We start from the raw sequence: 14,718 nt of genomic DNA, 5'->3' as shown, positions 1-14,718 counted from the left end.
GCAGATCCTGTATTGAGCAGGCTGTTGGACCATATGAATCCAAGGTCCTTTCCAGCTTTATGATCCTGTGATTCAATCTCCGCCCTGCCCTTGGACTTGGAGGTCAGAGCAGCCCTGGGGCATCCACAAAAGGGATTTTTAGGTTGGCTGTGGCTTTGGGAAGGAGGGAATAAAACTTCTTGGCTATCTATCTGGGACTCTTGGCCTACAAAGAATTGCACCATTTCTGATCCAAGATCCTTTGGGGAAAAAACTGAGGAAAAAAGAATGGTAGACTCAGAGCTGGAGGAACTCAGGAAAAGCCTTGAAGCTCTCTAAGGCAGTCTTTGGGTGGTGCTCCACGGAGTTTCCTTCTACAAATAAAGGGTGCAGGCCTGGACAGTCCGCTTTGAGTGGTGATGGGACGGGGCCTTAACTCCTCCAAGAGTCCTCCCTCTTCTGCTTTGGTCTAGAAGGAGGCCTAGTTATTAACGGACCACCTGCTGGCACCTGGTCTCCCCCCGCCCCCGCTCCCCTGTTCTCATTTGGAGATTCCCTGGAAAGATGGGCTTTCAAGGTGCACTATTTTAAGCCTTTCCCCCTTCCCCTCCAGCATGCTGGGAGCAGGAGGTAGGGTCTGTGGGATCCAAGCCTGGGAAGGGGGCAAGAGAGCAGTCACCGGAATTCTGGGTTTGGCCAGAATAATCCAGGCTGTCCCAGGGACTCGTGGTTTTGTGGATCCCCTTGCATCTGTGGTTGTGCCATCTCCGGTAAGGATCAAAAAACATCATCGAGGCACTTGCGGGCGTGCTGCTCTGCCCTTGCGCGGTTTAGCTGGCGCAGGCATGTCACCATGGAGCAGCAAGTCCATTTTAGCAACTCCAGGCCAACTGAGGTGGTGACGTGCTTGTGACCATGCTAGCAACCATTTCATCCTCCTAGTATTTTTGGGGCGACTGCAGACCAGACCCTGTGCAGGATGAGCTTACCCAACCCCTTGTACGTGGATGTGCTCCTCCTCACTCTGGAGGTGGTGCAACCCATCAAGCCTGTGAGCAGGCAGTGGTGGCTCAGTGGCCCCTGTTCTCACCAGGGCAGGGGTGTGTGGGGAGGAAAGGGACACTTGAAATCATGGTGATTTGGGTTGCGGACGCCAGGACGCTGAGAGGACCACCTCCCTCTAGGGTGAAAGGGAGCCGGAGTAGCTTTGCTCAGCCCCATCGGTGGGAGGAGGCAGAACAGAGGCGGGCTGGGTTGCCTGGGCCTCGGGGGCTATGGCTGTGCAGCGAGGAGCCTGGCATCCAACCTGAGTTGTGCGCACCTGCCATGGGGTGTATGTGGAAGCACTCCAGAGTGTGGGAAAATACACGGGGCCACCTCTTGCTGCCACAAGTGAGGGGAAGAAAGCTGAATGGAAGAGTGCCAATGGGAACAATTCCTCCATGCTGCTGGGGAGAGAGACCCTGAGGGAAACTGGCAGGGGGAGAGCTTGTTGCACAGGAGCCACAGGTCCAGGCAAGGTTGGTCTGGGTTTCCCACTTCTCTCACCTGCAGCCCCTCATGGGAAAGAGATCAAGGGAAAGAGAAAGCAACATCCATTTTTGCCTCTGCTCCCCCCACCCACACCTCTTTTTCATCTTTCTCGTCTTTTTCCTTACTGTCAGTGGGCAGGGGTTTTAGGCCTATGCTCTGGAGCCCAGGCAAATTGCTCCTCTTGGTCAGGAGCCAAAAACTGTGAAGGGACCCCTATTCAGCTAGCAAGGTAAGTCCAGTTGGCTAGTCAGAGAAGGCATTAAACTTTCCTGCCTGTTGTCCTACCATTAAAGAAAGTTCATGTGCTGCCTTAAAAAACAACAACACTTCAGTCAGTTATTTTAAGTTGCAAGTCTGCTCTTGTGATGAGGGGTGGGGAAATGGAATTGCAATGTCAAAGTCATCAGCTATTTAACCCTGTGCATGGTCTCCTTTGGCTTCAACTCACAGAACCACCTTTTTCTAAACAAAGTGCTGGAAAAGAACAGGGACAGTTAAGAACAGCGTGAGCATGCTTTCAGAGCACATCAGCCCTTGTTTTTAAATACGTCTGTACACACCGTTGGGCGCCTCTTGGAAAATATGCAAAGCTTGGCAGAGAAGGACACAGCCCTTCTGAAGGGTAAAGTGTTATAAATTATGTAAAAACAACCAGTGAGCACTCTGCCCAAGCTGGCGAACATGTTATGTGCAAACATATGGGGACTGGCAGGCGGGGGAGGCATCTAGTACAGGGACAGGGTGACGTACCCCTTTCTCTCTTCTCTGCTCTCAACAAGATCGATGAGAGAGGAGAAGGAGCAGCATGCACCAGTTAAGAACATGAGAAAAGCCACCAGAGCTCCAGTGTATGACTTTGCATGTAAGATACAGTTAGCCCCTCAGGCAGCTCCCATTTAATTCTGAGCGGGGAAAGCTCCTGAGCAAATGCCCCTTCATGCTAGTCTGGCAATGTCATAATGATCTTTCGTAGGCACGAGAGATGTTTACAGATAATGCATGGTGAGAAGTGGGGACAGTAAGGGTAATGGAAGGCAATTTAAAAAATAAGGTTCAAAATAGCAATGGACATGACAGAGATGCTACCGTTCGATAGCCAAATGCAATGTCTGACCTGCTGCTACCTTGATGAGACTTTCCCTTCATGCACAGAGAATAGCAAGATGCAGAACTTTTACCTTTTTATTTCCTCCTCCAGGGGTATGAGTGATGTTATCTAATGACCCAATTTTCGATTGCACTTTATCTTTGAAGTCCAGTTTCTCGGATTTCACCTCCACCTGCCCACCACCTACAGGAGAAATAAGTACAGGGTTAACATATACCGAAAAGTGCATACAACACTGGCTTCTGGAGGAAATAATGTGTCTCCTTTTAATGTGCTACTTTCCCTTGAGCAAGTGCTATGTTTGGCCTCTTAACTTTAGAGTTAAGCACAACTAAATAATACATTCTACTCCTAGAATGCAAAACAGCTTGCACGTTCACTGAGCAGAATACTGTCAGTCTCACACAATTTGGAAATATGCTTTGACCTCAGGTTTTTTGACATGTCCACACTCCACTCAGCATCAGAAGAACTAGTAGTAATAGTGAAACAGGGCCATCTGAACTACATGCAACATGCTGTAATAATAGTAGTGGAATACTGGTAAGCAACAGATAAAAGGAAAGGAGGGATGAATGTATTGAGCAGGATGGGCTTGTACTACAAAGTCAGGAAACATTTCCCTTGGAGAGACCTGTGCAGCGTGTAAACTATGGCTATAGGGAAGGAATTGTCCCAGGTGGGTGTTTTGTTTCGCCTACTGCTAATGTGTGGCTTGTTCACTCGACTGTGTGCAGCTCAGTTTGTGTCGAAAGTCAACACCAACAGCTGAACGTATCACCGTTGTGCTTGTTTTACATAAAATGTTACAAAGCCTGCCTATTCCTAATACACCAAGGTGATAAATGCTATTCATAGTTTGGACCAAGGGTGCAGATCCTCCAGTCCAGGGGCCAAATCTGGCCCCCTGGGGGTCCCCAGAAGGCCACGCCCCTTCCCCTGCTCCCACCCCGTCTCCCAACCACCGATCCTTTGGCGGTTTCCCAGCTTTTGTGCAGTTTTCCCACTACGCTAAAAGGTTGAAATGCACCCCCTCATTACTGGCAGTGAGGGCTTTAAGCTAAAATATGCAGCCCCCCAAAGCTTCTCCAAAATGGAATTTGGCCCACAGGCTGAAAGACGTTCTAGACCCCTGGTTTAGACTGATGTGACACCATTCTGCTGAAAGAGTCCCCCTTTCTCTTTCTCCCTCCCTCTTTCATGGGCTCCCAACCACAGGAACAAGGGAGCAACGGAAGGCTACACCTTCCATATTAACTGGACCTTATGCCTGCAGGCGTCTGTATTGGGCAGATGAACAAATTAGCCTATAGGTGTGTGTGTGTGATAGGACGCTCCTAGATGAGGTCTACTCCCCACAGTAAGCCCGTATGCCCCTCCTGCAGTCTATATCAGCCATTCCCAACCGGGTGCCCTCCAGATGTTTTGGACTGCTACTCCCATCAGCCCCAGCCAGCATGGCCAATGGTCAGGAATGCTGGGAGTTGTAGTCCACAACATTGGAAGGGCACCGGGATGGGGAAGGCCACATGCAGGATCCTGTCAATTTCAGCATTGAATTTTTTTAAGCCACTTTTCTAACAGAGCCTTGGAAAGGCAAAGGACTCCAGTACATGCCTGGGAAGGACCCCCGGTAATTAAGGGTCTCATCCCACATATAATGCTTTCCTCCACAGGAGAACCTTTGGAGAAATTCCTGTGTAAGTCAAGTGTGTGTGAAGTTATTAAGTATTTATCGAGTATATATCACATGTATGTATGTGTGTGTGTGTGTGTGTGTGTGTGTGTTGCTTTTTGGCTTGAAAAGGGCTCCCAAGGCAAATTACAATTAAAACCATTAAAAACTAAAAAAAAAAAAACCAATTTAAAATCAATAAAACATCACCCACAGCAGAATTGAGAGAATCTTTGAATGTGAAGCTAATACACAGGGAGAACAATCCGATGGCTCCTAGACAGTGGCTGGGGGGCCACAGGATTTTTCACATTCCTGGATCCGAGGCCAGAGGCAGCGCTCCCACCTTGGACCCAGGAGTCTGAGCTCCCTGCCCTCTCCCCCTCCCAGCCAGCATGGAGAGAACCGTGTCAGCTGCCTCTACGAGCTCACAAACCGAGCCTGGAGAGGAGGGAAAGGGGTCATAACGGTGGGCGGGGAAGGGACTGAGGAAGCAGGGATACACGCTTTCCCCAGCCTCTGTCCCTCCCCGACGCCTCAGCTAGATGGGCGAAATGCGTAAAGCAGGGGAAGCATGGAGACAAAGATCAACTCCGCATTCCTCCCACTCTGCATAGGATGCCTGTCTGCCTCTGAGTTTGGAGGTGGACAGGCATCCGGATAGGACTGCACTCATAAAACACTAAAAAGCCATGTCGAATAAAAAAGTTTTTAACAGCTTGCCTCAAACTGATCAACGAAGAGGCCAGTCTGAGCTCCGCTGGGGGGAGGTCCCACAGGCAGGGGGCTGCCCTATCCTGTGTTCCCATCACCCTGGCCTCCCTTGGTGGTGGGACACGCGGAAGAGAGTTCAAACAGGATCTTAAACTGTACACATATGGGAGGAGGTGGTCTTTCAGATATCTCCCCCCCACCCAAATCCTGGTTTTATAGTTATGCAGCACCAGCTTGAATTTTGTCCAGCTGGTGAACAAAGAATGCAATCTGGTGCTGCCGTTCAAACTAGCTGCTATTTTTGAACATTCTTTAAGGGCAGCCTGCATAGAGCATTTGCAATACTCTGGATGGGAGATGATTAAGGCAGAGATCACTGTGATGTACAGTAACTTGAAACGTCACATAACTATGTCATGTTGGTTGTGCACCCAGGCTGTTCCAGAATAGCAGTGTGAGCCAGGACTTGGCAGGAATCGTGTAGATGACCAAATCCAAGGTTTTCCAAATATGCATGTCTCACTCAGACAGCAAGCATTCCTTGGGAAGAAGCCTATCTTTCTGACATTTGGCAGACATAATTGCTTCTTCCTTGTCTACCCTCCTTGCACTTCCCCCCTCCTTTCCTATCTGTCATCTCAGTGTTTGCAAAAAACAAAACAAAAATGCTGATCCTGCCCTCCAGAACCAGGGTACAATATAAAAATAAGCATATGCTTAAAAAAATAAAATAAAGCAACACATAATCATTGACATCACCTGGTTTATGATGAATATTGTCCAAGGAACCACATTTGGATGTTACATGACTGAGATCCACTGGCTTGTAAACAATTTGTACCTGTGAGAACAAAATGAAAAAGTGCACACAGAGTTTGGGGCTGGGATTTATTTTAATTTGGAAAAGCATGTTTGCCTAAGATATGCAGAAAAAGTGAGACAGATGACACACTGGAACCCAACTGAAAGAGAAATGCAGTTTGAAAAACTGTCTAAAAGATTAATCAACCAAGCACAGGCAGAAGGAAAGTGTTCCACCAGAAACTGTGAAGCCAAAGCCCATGTTGTAGCGAAGTCTCCCACCACAGGCAAGCATGCACAGACTGACTGACTGATTTTTAATGACTCAAAGAAAAGTAACAAGGGCCACCGTACGTTAGTAAAAGTCGATACCTTATAAAAATATATAACATCCAGAGGTTCCAACCAGTGTATCTACTATTGCAAAAGTTAATTAAGTTTGCTCATTTTAAAGAAAAATATACTATTATCTTCCCTTGTTTCTAATAAATTTGTTACTTTAATCATGTCCATGTTATTCCAAACTTGTTCAACTTTAGAAATTTATTTATATTTTTTAATTACATGGGATTCCAATTGTTGCAGTCATTTGTAATGATCCATTCCATATATTTAGACATAAACTTCCAATTCAGATATTTGAAGAATATAAGAATATAATCAATGATTCGAAAGGCAGTAGAAAGCCATTATTTCTTTTACAGTTGCAAGCACTGGTATTCATAAAGATTTAAAATGTCTTGCAAGAACCCATGTGGCTATTACTGACATTATGTTTATTGCATTTCCACAGCATGCACAAACTCCAGATGAGAGAGGTAGGAAAACAATGGTAACTGGAAGGGCTTAAATGAAAGTGGAGAAGTGTGGAGAAGGGGTGGGGGGACAGAAAGAGAGGTATAATCAAATAAAATATGCCACAGAAAATGTAAAAAAAACAGAAAAAACTAAATACCTTTTCTGATGCAAAACTTAAGGTTTATGTCCACAAAAACTGAAAGAACAGAAATAGTCAATGTGCATTGAAAGGGTTGGTTTTTTTGTTTATAAAGGATCTTTTTAAAATGTTGTGACACTACGGAAAGTACCTGAAACAACATCGGGATTGTAAGCATATTGTAGTAAAGATTCATTTGTCCAGAAATAAAACATGTTCTGAATGCATGCAATCACAGCAAGAGTATACTGATGAAAGTTCATCAAAATTCACTGTTGTCTACCCAACTCTCAAAACCAGACCAGAGCAACTGATTTTTCAAAACCCACAGCTAAGCAAATCTTTTTGATATGTTGCATACATGACAAAAACTTTGGACGTGTTTTTTGGACGTGTTAACTATGGCGAGTGAAAGCAGAAAGGGAATTCTAAAGGTCCTGACCAGCCTCGGAGACTGTGGTAAAATGGGTTATACGCATTCCATTCTAGCTGGCGAGAGAAATTCCAGGCAGGTTGAAATCTCAAGTTACTAGATCCCAATTAAGAGAATTTTCCTTTTTCATCTGCCCTGTTCCTTCACCAATGATAAAAAAAATCCCAAATCTTTCCTACCAATTAACTATTAAAAATCATTACTATCACAGTACAATTGTGACACATTGAACCATTTCACATCATTAATGGTGTGTGTGTGGCAGGGAGATACTAAGGCTTTTAAACAAAGCATTCCTGAACTTTTAAATTGCATATACAAGTTAACAAGTGTACAAACATGCATAAAAGGTACAGATAAAAGCAAAACTTGGATTAGTGGTTATAAAGATACAATAAGCATTAATGACATTGTGGAAAGGAATACGATTTGAGCGAAGACACATGGCATACTCCCTGCCCGCCCCCCAGCCCATCCCTGCTGTGCAGTTCGTGGCTGGGTTCCAGGATGCCTGTACCCCTCTCACGCCACCAGTCAAAGGGATGCTGAGCCTCTGGAACAGTGCAATTTGCCAATGGGTAAATCCCTCAGCTGCCAATCATTATTTTATCCAATGCTGGTACCTCTCTCAAGCTATTCAGAGGGATGTCAACTTACAGCTGTTAACTGGGCATCCCCCCCGCCCCCGAGGAGCATTTCAGAGGTTCCAGTTTTCAATGGCTCTTTCCACATTGGGCCTGGAAAGGCTACTACGAACCACTATAATTGTTTCAGGATTCTCACCTACAGGCTATCACAGTGCAGTAGGCAATTTGGCTGCTAGGAAAGGAGCCAGAAATGAGTAAGCTTCAGCCGAAGCAATTGAAACTATAATTGTTTAGATCCATGACAAAGATCAGTCTATCCACTGGGCTGTGCTAACTATGGCGAGTGAAAGCAGAAAGGGAATTCTAAAGGTCCTGACCAGCCTCGGAGACTGTGGTAAAATGGGTTATACGCATTCCATTCTAGCTGGCGAGGGAAATTCCAGGCAGGTTGAAATCTCAAGTTACTAGATCCCAATTAAGAGAATTTTCCTTTTTCATCTGCCCTGTTCCTTCACCAATGATAAAAAAATCTGGCACTTCTGACATCACCAGCAGAAGAAAACAGACAAGGAAAGCCCAGTTAAATCACTTTCCACACATTTAACCACCTCCTCATGAGTATGGTGTCTTCAATGCTCGTGGGTTACTCCCTTAAAATTCCTTCCCCAGTTTTACTATGGGCCAAAGATCTAGGTCATAGGAGTCCCACTGGGGTAAAATCAATTAGAACAAAAAAAAGTTTCCCCTTTCCCACCTCTCCTAATTCATTTTAGTAGCAGACTATAACAGGCAGACTGCAGAAACCCCAAACCACAGTAGTTGGATTTTTCTATTAAAAAGGTAGAATTTTACTGAGTACATGATTGTATCAAAATCCAAAAAAGTTAACTGAGAGATTTCTTTTTCATAAACCCTTGCAAAGTTTTAAATATGTTTAAACACTTCCACTTGCCAAAAAAGACACAAAAGCAAGGCAGTCCCATATAGAGTGAATTGCATTCATCCAGATGTGATGTAACTAGGACACACATTACCTGTGGTTTTCAGGACTAGGTGTAGCTGGCACAACTGCCCAACCTGAGAAAAGGCACACCTGGGCTACAGCTGCCACCTCAGCACCTAGTAACAAGGAAGAGTCCAGAATCTATGAATCTGTGTTTACGAGAGGAGTGCTACTCCATTTAACATGTTACGGGCACAATCCTATTGGCTGGCATAGGGGATGCTGGGAGTTGTATGACTTATTTCTGTCTAAACATGAATTTCTTTCCTTGGCTCAATGGTTCTACTGACCAGGAGCAACTCTGTCTTGTTCTGATTAAGCTTCAATTTGTTAGCCGGCATCAGTCCATTAATGCCTCCAAGTATCTGTTCAGGACCTCTGTAACCACCATGGACTGTGATGGAAAAGAGATTCAAAAAGAAAAGGAAAGAAAAGAAAAGAAAAAAAAGAGATAGGGCAGATTCTCATCTGCATGCTGATGAACCCTTACTCCAAATCACCAGATGAATTTTCTCAGTGGTTTCATTCTGATATTAAACAACAAGATGGACAAGATGAAATCTTAAGGGACACCACAGGTCAAAGTGTCATATTAGAGTTCCTCAGCACCACCTTCTGGAACTGTCCTTCCAGGAAAGACCAGAACAATTGTATTTCCATAACTTCCAAGTCCCATCCCAGCTGGATGGTCCAGACAGACACCATGGTCAATGGTATCAAAAGCTGCTGAAAGGTCCAGCAGAACCAACAGGGGAAGAAACAATTCCTCCTGTTCAGTTCCCAATATATCCACCAAGAATGTTTCTATACCAAACCTAGACCTAAAGCTAGACTGAAATGGATCTAAAACAAACTGGATTTGAGGGGCCACCAGGAGCTGGAGCCCATGGAAAGAACATTAAAAATCAGCTGCAAATTCTCCCATACAGTGAGGTCTAGGGAAGTTTTTTTTAATTTTAAGCAAATGCCTTATTGTACTCTTTTACATTTTTGAGAATCATATCTTCCCCACAAGGAGGCTTTCACCACTCCCACCACCCATCCCAGTCCCCCTCTGGCAACTTTTGGACAAGGGCAAGAGTTGAGCACAAAAGTGGGAGGCTTCAGTTGTCCCAGAATCCTGGCCATATCTTCAGGCTGCACAAAGTATCCAAAATAATCAGACAAGTTGATGCCAAATACATCTATTTATACTGCCCTCACTGTAGAATTTAAGTCAGAATGGATACAAGCCTCTTTTTCCTCAAAGTGTCTGGCATACTGGTCACAGCAGGCCACCAAATGGCCCACCCTCTCTGTCTTCATGGGGACCAACCAACATGTAACAGCCTTTCAATGACTTGGAAAAGCTCCACTAGAAGACTCTGACACAATGGTGATGAAAATGTAAGATTTCTTTGTCATCATCTCTGCCACAGAGCAGGCTCTACACTGCACTCTAGACCAGGGATAGGCAGACTTCAGGCTTGTGGATTCTACTATGTTCTTTTTTGAAAGACTGAAAGATCCAGTAACCAGTGTCTGGTACAAAAGACACTTACACTTAAAAGAATTAGGAACCCAGGCTTGAATGGAGCTCACAGTCTTTCCACACAAAAATCCACTCCTAGTTACCCCAAGCTCTCTTTATTTCAGCAGTATCATTTAAGGTGGGGAGTTGTTTCGTTGCTGCTATCGTTAAAGAACTGGGAGTCAGAAATCCTTGCCAATCTACTGCAAATCACCCAAGAGATCAACCAGTAGGTCCAGATCTACCTTCTGCCCGCCCTGCTCCAGCCAAGTTTGATCTGATTCATCACAGGTCTTCTGCTACCACTGCTCTAATCCTCAGCTCTAATAGTCATCCCTGCTGTTTCACTGCTGCCAATTTCTCAAACAATGAAGGTGCTACCTTAGCTCCACAAACAAAGAGAGGACGTTCAGGAGCAATTATATCAACTGCCAGAGTAATTTCTCATCACAGAGGTTGGCCAGGGCCTTGACAGGATTGCCAACAATGGTGACAGGAAAATCTCCAAAATCTATGAAAAGGGCATTCTGATCCATCAGGCTCTTCTAATAGGCCACACCTTCCTAACAGGTGTTTAGGTGAGTCTAAAATATGCTGACCACCTCAAAGATTTCTCTGCAGGCATACATCTCTTATGTCAAATTTTGTATGTGTTTGTCTTTGGCAAAAGCTATGGCTGAAGGGTACACATTTTGGCATGTATTCTTAGAATTAAAGAATAGTCATAGAATCATAGAATAGTAGGGTTGGAAGGGGCCTACAAGACCATCGAGTCCAACCCCCTGTTCAATGCAGGAATCCAAGTCAGAGCATCCCTGACAGATGGCTTGAACATAGGACAAGCATCACCAAGTAGGAAATCATGATTCCTAGAATTTGGTCCTGTTCAGCTCAGTGCAAGGATTACACGCATAGGAATATACACACAAGGCCTATGCAGGCATTTTCCTGAACATACGTAGGTCTAAAGTGGGGATGGGATGAGGGTGCATCCTAGCTGCATTACAGGCCGGGTTTCCAATCATGGGAACTTTGTAAGTGCGTTTAGCCAAGTGTGCTTACTAAGCTCTCTTGAGATTTTTGTGGTCAACACACAATGGTCTCAATGGCAGCCAGGCATGTGGGGGCACTGGGGGGAGGAACGTATGTGTGTCCCCATGTTCTCCCCACTTGCATCCTACACATGTGCAGGCAAACACCTGCATGGGGCGGGAAGGTAGGAAAAATGTCAGGAGAAAACAAGACACAACAAGTATCTGCTCTCTTTCCATTTATTCTGTGGTAGGTCTTTTGTGCGTGTGCAGTTCGGGAGGAGCTAAAACTCATGCAATTTGGCTTTCTAGTTCAGTACATCTTAACCAAGGATGGAAGAGATATAGAAATCTGTTTATACAGAAATCTGCTCATGTCTGTATTTCATTAGCCAGCCTGCCCTCGTCTGATTGCAAATTTCCATCTTGCCTGCTAAAGTCAATAGGTTAAGCTCCCTGCATACTAGACTGAACTAAATTCAATCACTTGCACAGAATCAAAATTTGTCAAAAACAAGTCCTGCCAGACAAATCTGATCTCATTTTTTGATCAAGTCACCTCCCTTGTAGACCGTGGGAATGCTGTAGACATCATATACCTCGACTTCAGCAAAGCTTTCGACAAAGTGCCCCATGATCTCCTGATGAGCAAACTAGTTCAAAGTGGGCTAGATGAAACAACGATCCGGTGGATCCACAGTTGGCTACAGAATCGGACTCAAAGAGTGCTTATCAATGGGACCTTCTCAAACTGGGGAGAGGTAACGAGTGGGGTACCGCAGGGCTCAGTCCTGGGCCCAGTGCTCTTCCACATTTGTATTAATGACTTGGAGGAGGAGGTGCAGGGAATGCTGATCAAATTTGCAGATGACACCAAATTGGGCGGGATAGCTAATACTTTGGAAGACAGAAACAAAATTCAAAGTGATCTGGATAGACTGGAGCGCTGGGCAGAAAACAACAGAATGACATTTAATAGGGATAAATGCCAAGTTCTGCACCTAGGAAAAAGAAACCAAATGCACAGTTACAAGATGGGGGATACGTGGCTCAACAACACTACAAGTGAGAAGGATCTTGGAATTGTGGTCGATCACAAGCTGAAGATGAGCCAACAATGTGATGTGGCTGCAAAAAAAGGCAAATGCTATTTTGGGCTGCATTAATAGAAGCATCGCTTCCAAATCCCGGGAAGTACTAGTTCCCCTCTACTCAGCACTGGTTAGGCCTCATCTGGACTACTGTGTCCAGTAGTCCAGATGAGGCCTAACCAGTAGACCACACTTTCAGAAGGATGCAGACAAACTGGAGAGGGTTCAGAGGAGGGCAACAAAGATGATCAGGGGACTGGAAACAAAGCCCTATGAAGAGAGACTGAAAGAACTGGGCATGTTTAGCCTTGAGAATAGAAGACTGAGGGGAGATATGATAGCACTCTTCAAGTACTTGAAAGGTTGTCACAGAGAAGAAGGCCAGGATCTCTTCTTGATCATCCCAGAGTGCAGGACACGGAATAATGGGCTCAAGTGACAGGAAGCCAGATTCCGGCTGAACATCAGGAAAAACGTCCTGACTGTAAGAGCAATACGACAATGGAACCAATTACCTGGGGAGGTGGTGAGCTCTCCCACACTGGAGGCGTTCAAGACGAGGCTGGACAGCCATTTGTCAGGGATGCTCTGACTTGGATTCCTGCATTGAGCAGGGGGTTGGACTCGATGGCCTTGTAGGCCCCTTCCAACCCTACTATTCTATGATTCTATAAAAATCCATTGCCTCAGCAGAGGGAGGTGATAATACCTACAAACCTCCCGGTCACCGTGGCTCTGCTCTTAAAGTCTTCTAGTTTGTAATGTCACTGAAACACTTTCTGATTTCCTCCAAACCACATGGATTTATGCCCTAATCCCAAGGAAGCATTTTCCATAAGAGGGAAGCAGTCTAGGCGGCAGCGGGGGGGGGGGGGGGAATCCAGTTAGTCCAAGCTTTGTTTAAACAAAGAACCCTGCTTTGTTCTCTTGGTGGCCTCTAAAAATGTAATAATAATTTATTTCAGCAGTGCCATGAAGTGTATTGGGCTCTGCTCTGTAGCCTTCAATACCTAAGCTCAATATAGTCATCATACTATTTTTGTTTACTACCTCATGTCTTATTTTATATTTAACCCAGGTTTACACTCCACAAAAGTTTTCCTGGTTTAAGAACAATGTTATTTTATCTTGGGATATTCAAAGTTTTAACCAAAGCTCAGCTAAACTGTCACCACTTGGTTTCTATATCACATAGATAATATTTGTTAAAATAGTGGATAGTAAGTCTGAAAGGCCTCTGAAAGAAAATAGAGAGAGTGCATAGACCGTTATGTTAGTCCTGGGCACTCATGGTGTTGTTAAACAGATAGGTATCTTTACCTTCCTGGATGTAAATATTAATAAAATGCTAGCATCCTGCATGAAAATTAGCTAGCCTACTTTTGTATACATATTTTAAAAGTAATTCCAGGACTGTATGGGAAATTACAGGAAATGTGTTGGTGTAGGTATACAATCTCTGCTTCATTAAGAGATGTGTATATACTCATTCATTAAAAATAAATAATTAAATCAACACACTATTGTTTGTGTAGGACTTCAAAGATAAGCACCAGCACTTTGAACTGTGCTTTCAAATAGACCAGAAGACACTGAAGCTGTTTAAGGACTGGCAAGATATATTTTCAATGAGGAGTCCCAGTTAGTAGCTTAGCAGCTGTATTTTAAGCTAACTGCATTTTCTGGGCAGCCTTCAAAGGCAGCCCCATATATTACACATTGCAACAGTTTAATCTGGAGATTACCAGGCTGTGGATAACTGTGGCCAGGTTCTCCCCAAACAGGAGGGCTCACCGATGGTGTACCAGCCTCAGTTGGTAAAAGGCACCAAGTGTGCTCAAGAGCACAAAGATGGATCCATGAGCACTCCAGACTTTTAGGGAGCACACAACCCATCTAGAACAGGTGAAACACCACCTGCCCAGACAGACGATCTACCGACCAACAGTACCTCTGGTCTTGTCAAGATTGAGCTTCAGTTTACTGGCTCTCATCCAGTCCATTACTGATTCCAAGAAACAATTCAAAACTTCCACTGCCTCACCTGAATCTGATGTAAAGGAGAGGTAGAGTGTCATCTGCATATTGACTCCCAACTCCAAACCCGCACATGATCTAACTCAAGGGTTTCAAATATATGTTTAAGAGCACAGGTGATACAATGGAACTCTGTGGGAACCCACAGTGTCAGCGCCACGGGATGAAGCAATAGTCCCCAGCACCACCTTCTGGAATCAGCCTTCCAGACAGGTGCAGAACCACTGACACCCCCAGCCCCCAGCCCAGCTAATCCAAACCGCATATATCCAGACAGAT

General features: G+C 44.9%; 1 protein-coding gene across 1 annotated transcript in view; it reads right to left on the bottom strand.

The window, feature by feature from the left end:
- The window catches only part of LOC146340908 (microtubule-associated protein tau-like), a 160,333-nt gene that overhangs the window by 18,077 nt on the left and 127,538 nt on the right, over positions 1-14,718 (bottom strand). Inside the window, exons 13-14 of the mRNA XM_084804475.1 lie at positions 5,769-5,850; positions 2,691-2,803 (exon numbers count right to left, since the gene is read on the bottom strand). Coding sequence (XP_084660601.1) covers positions 2,691-2,803; positions 5,769-5,850 — 195 coding nt within the window. The remainder of the gene's footprint in view (positions 1-2,690; positions 2,804-5,768; positions 5,851-14,718) is intronic.

The sequence above is a fragment of the Heloderma suspectum genome, chromosome 6 (genome assembly GCF_057233095.1).
Source record: "Heloderma suspectum isolate Gila_16-S chromosome 6, 16-S_ref, whole genome shotgun sequence".
Lineage (NCBI taxonomy): Eukaryota > Metazoa > Chordata > Lepidosauria > Squamata > Helodermatidae > Heloderma > Heloderma suspectum.
This window is presented reverse-complemented; position numbering and strand designations above follow the sequence as displayed.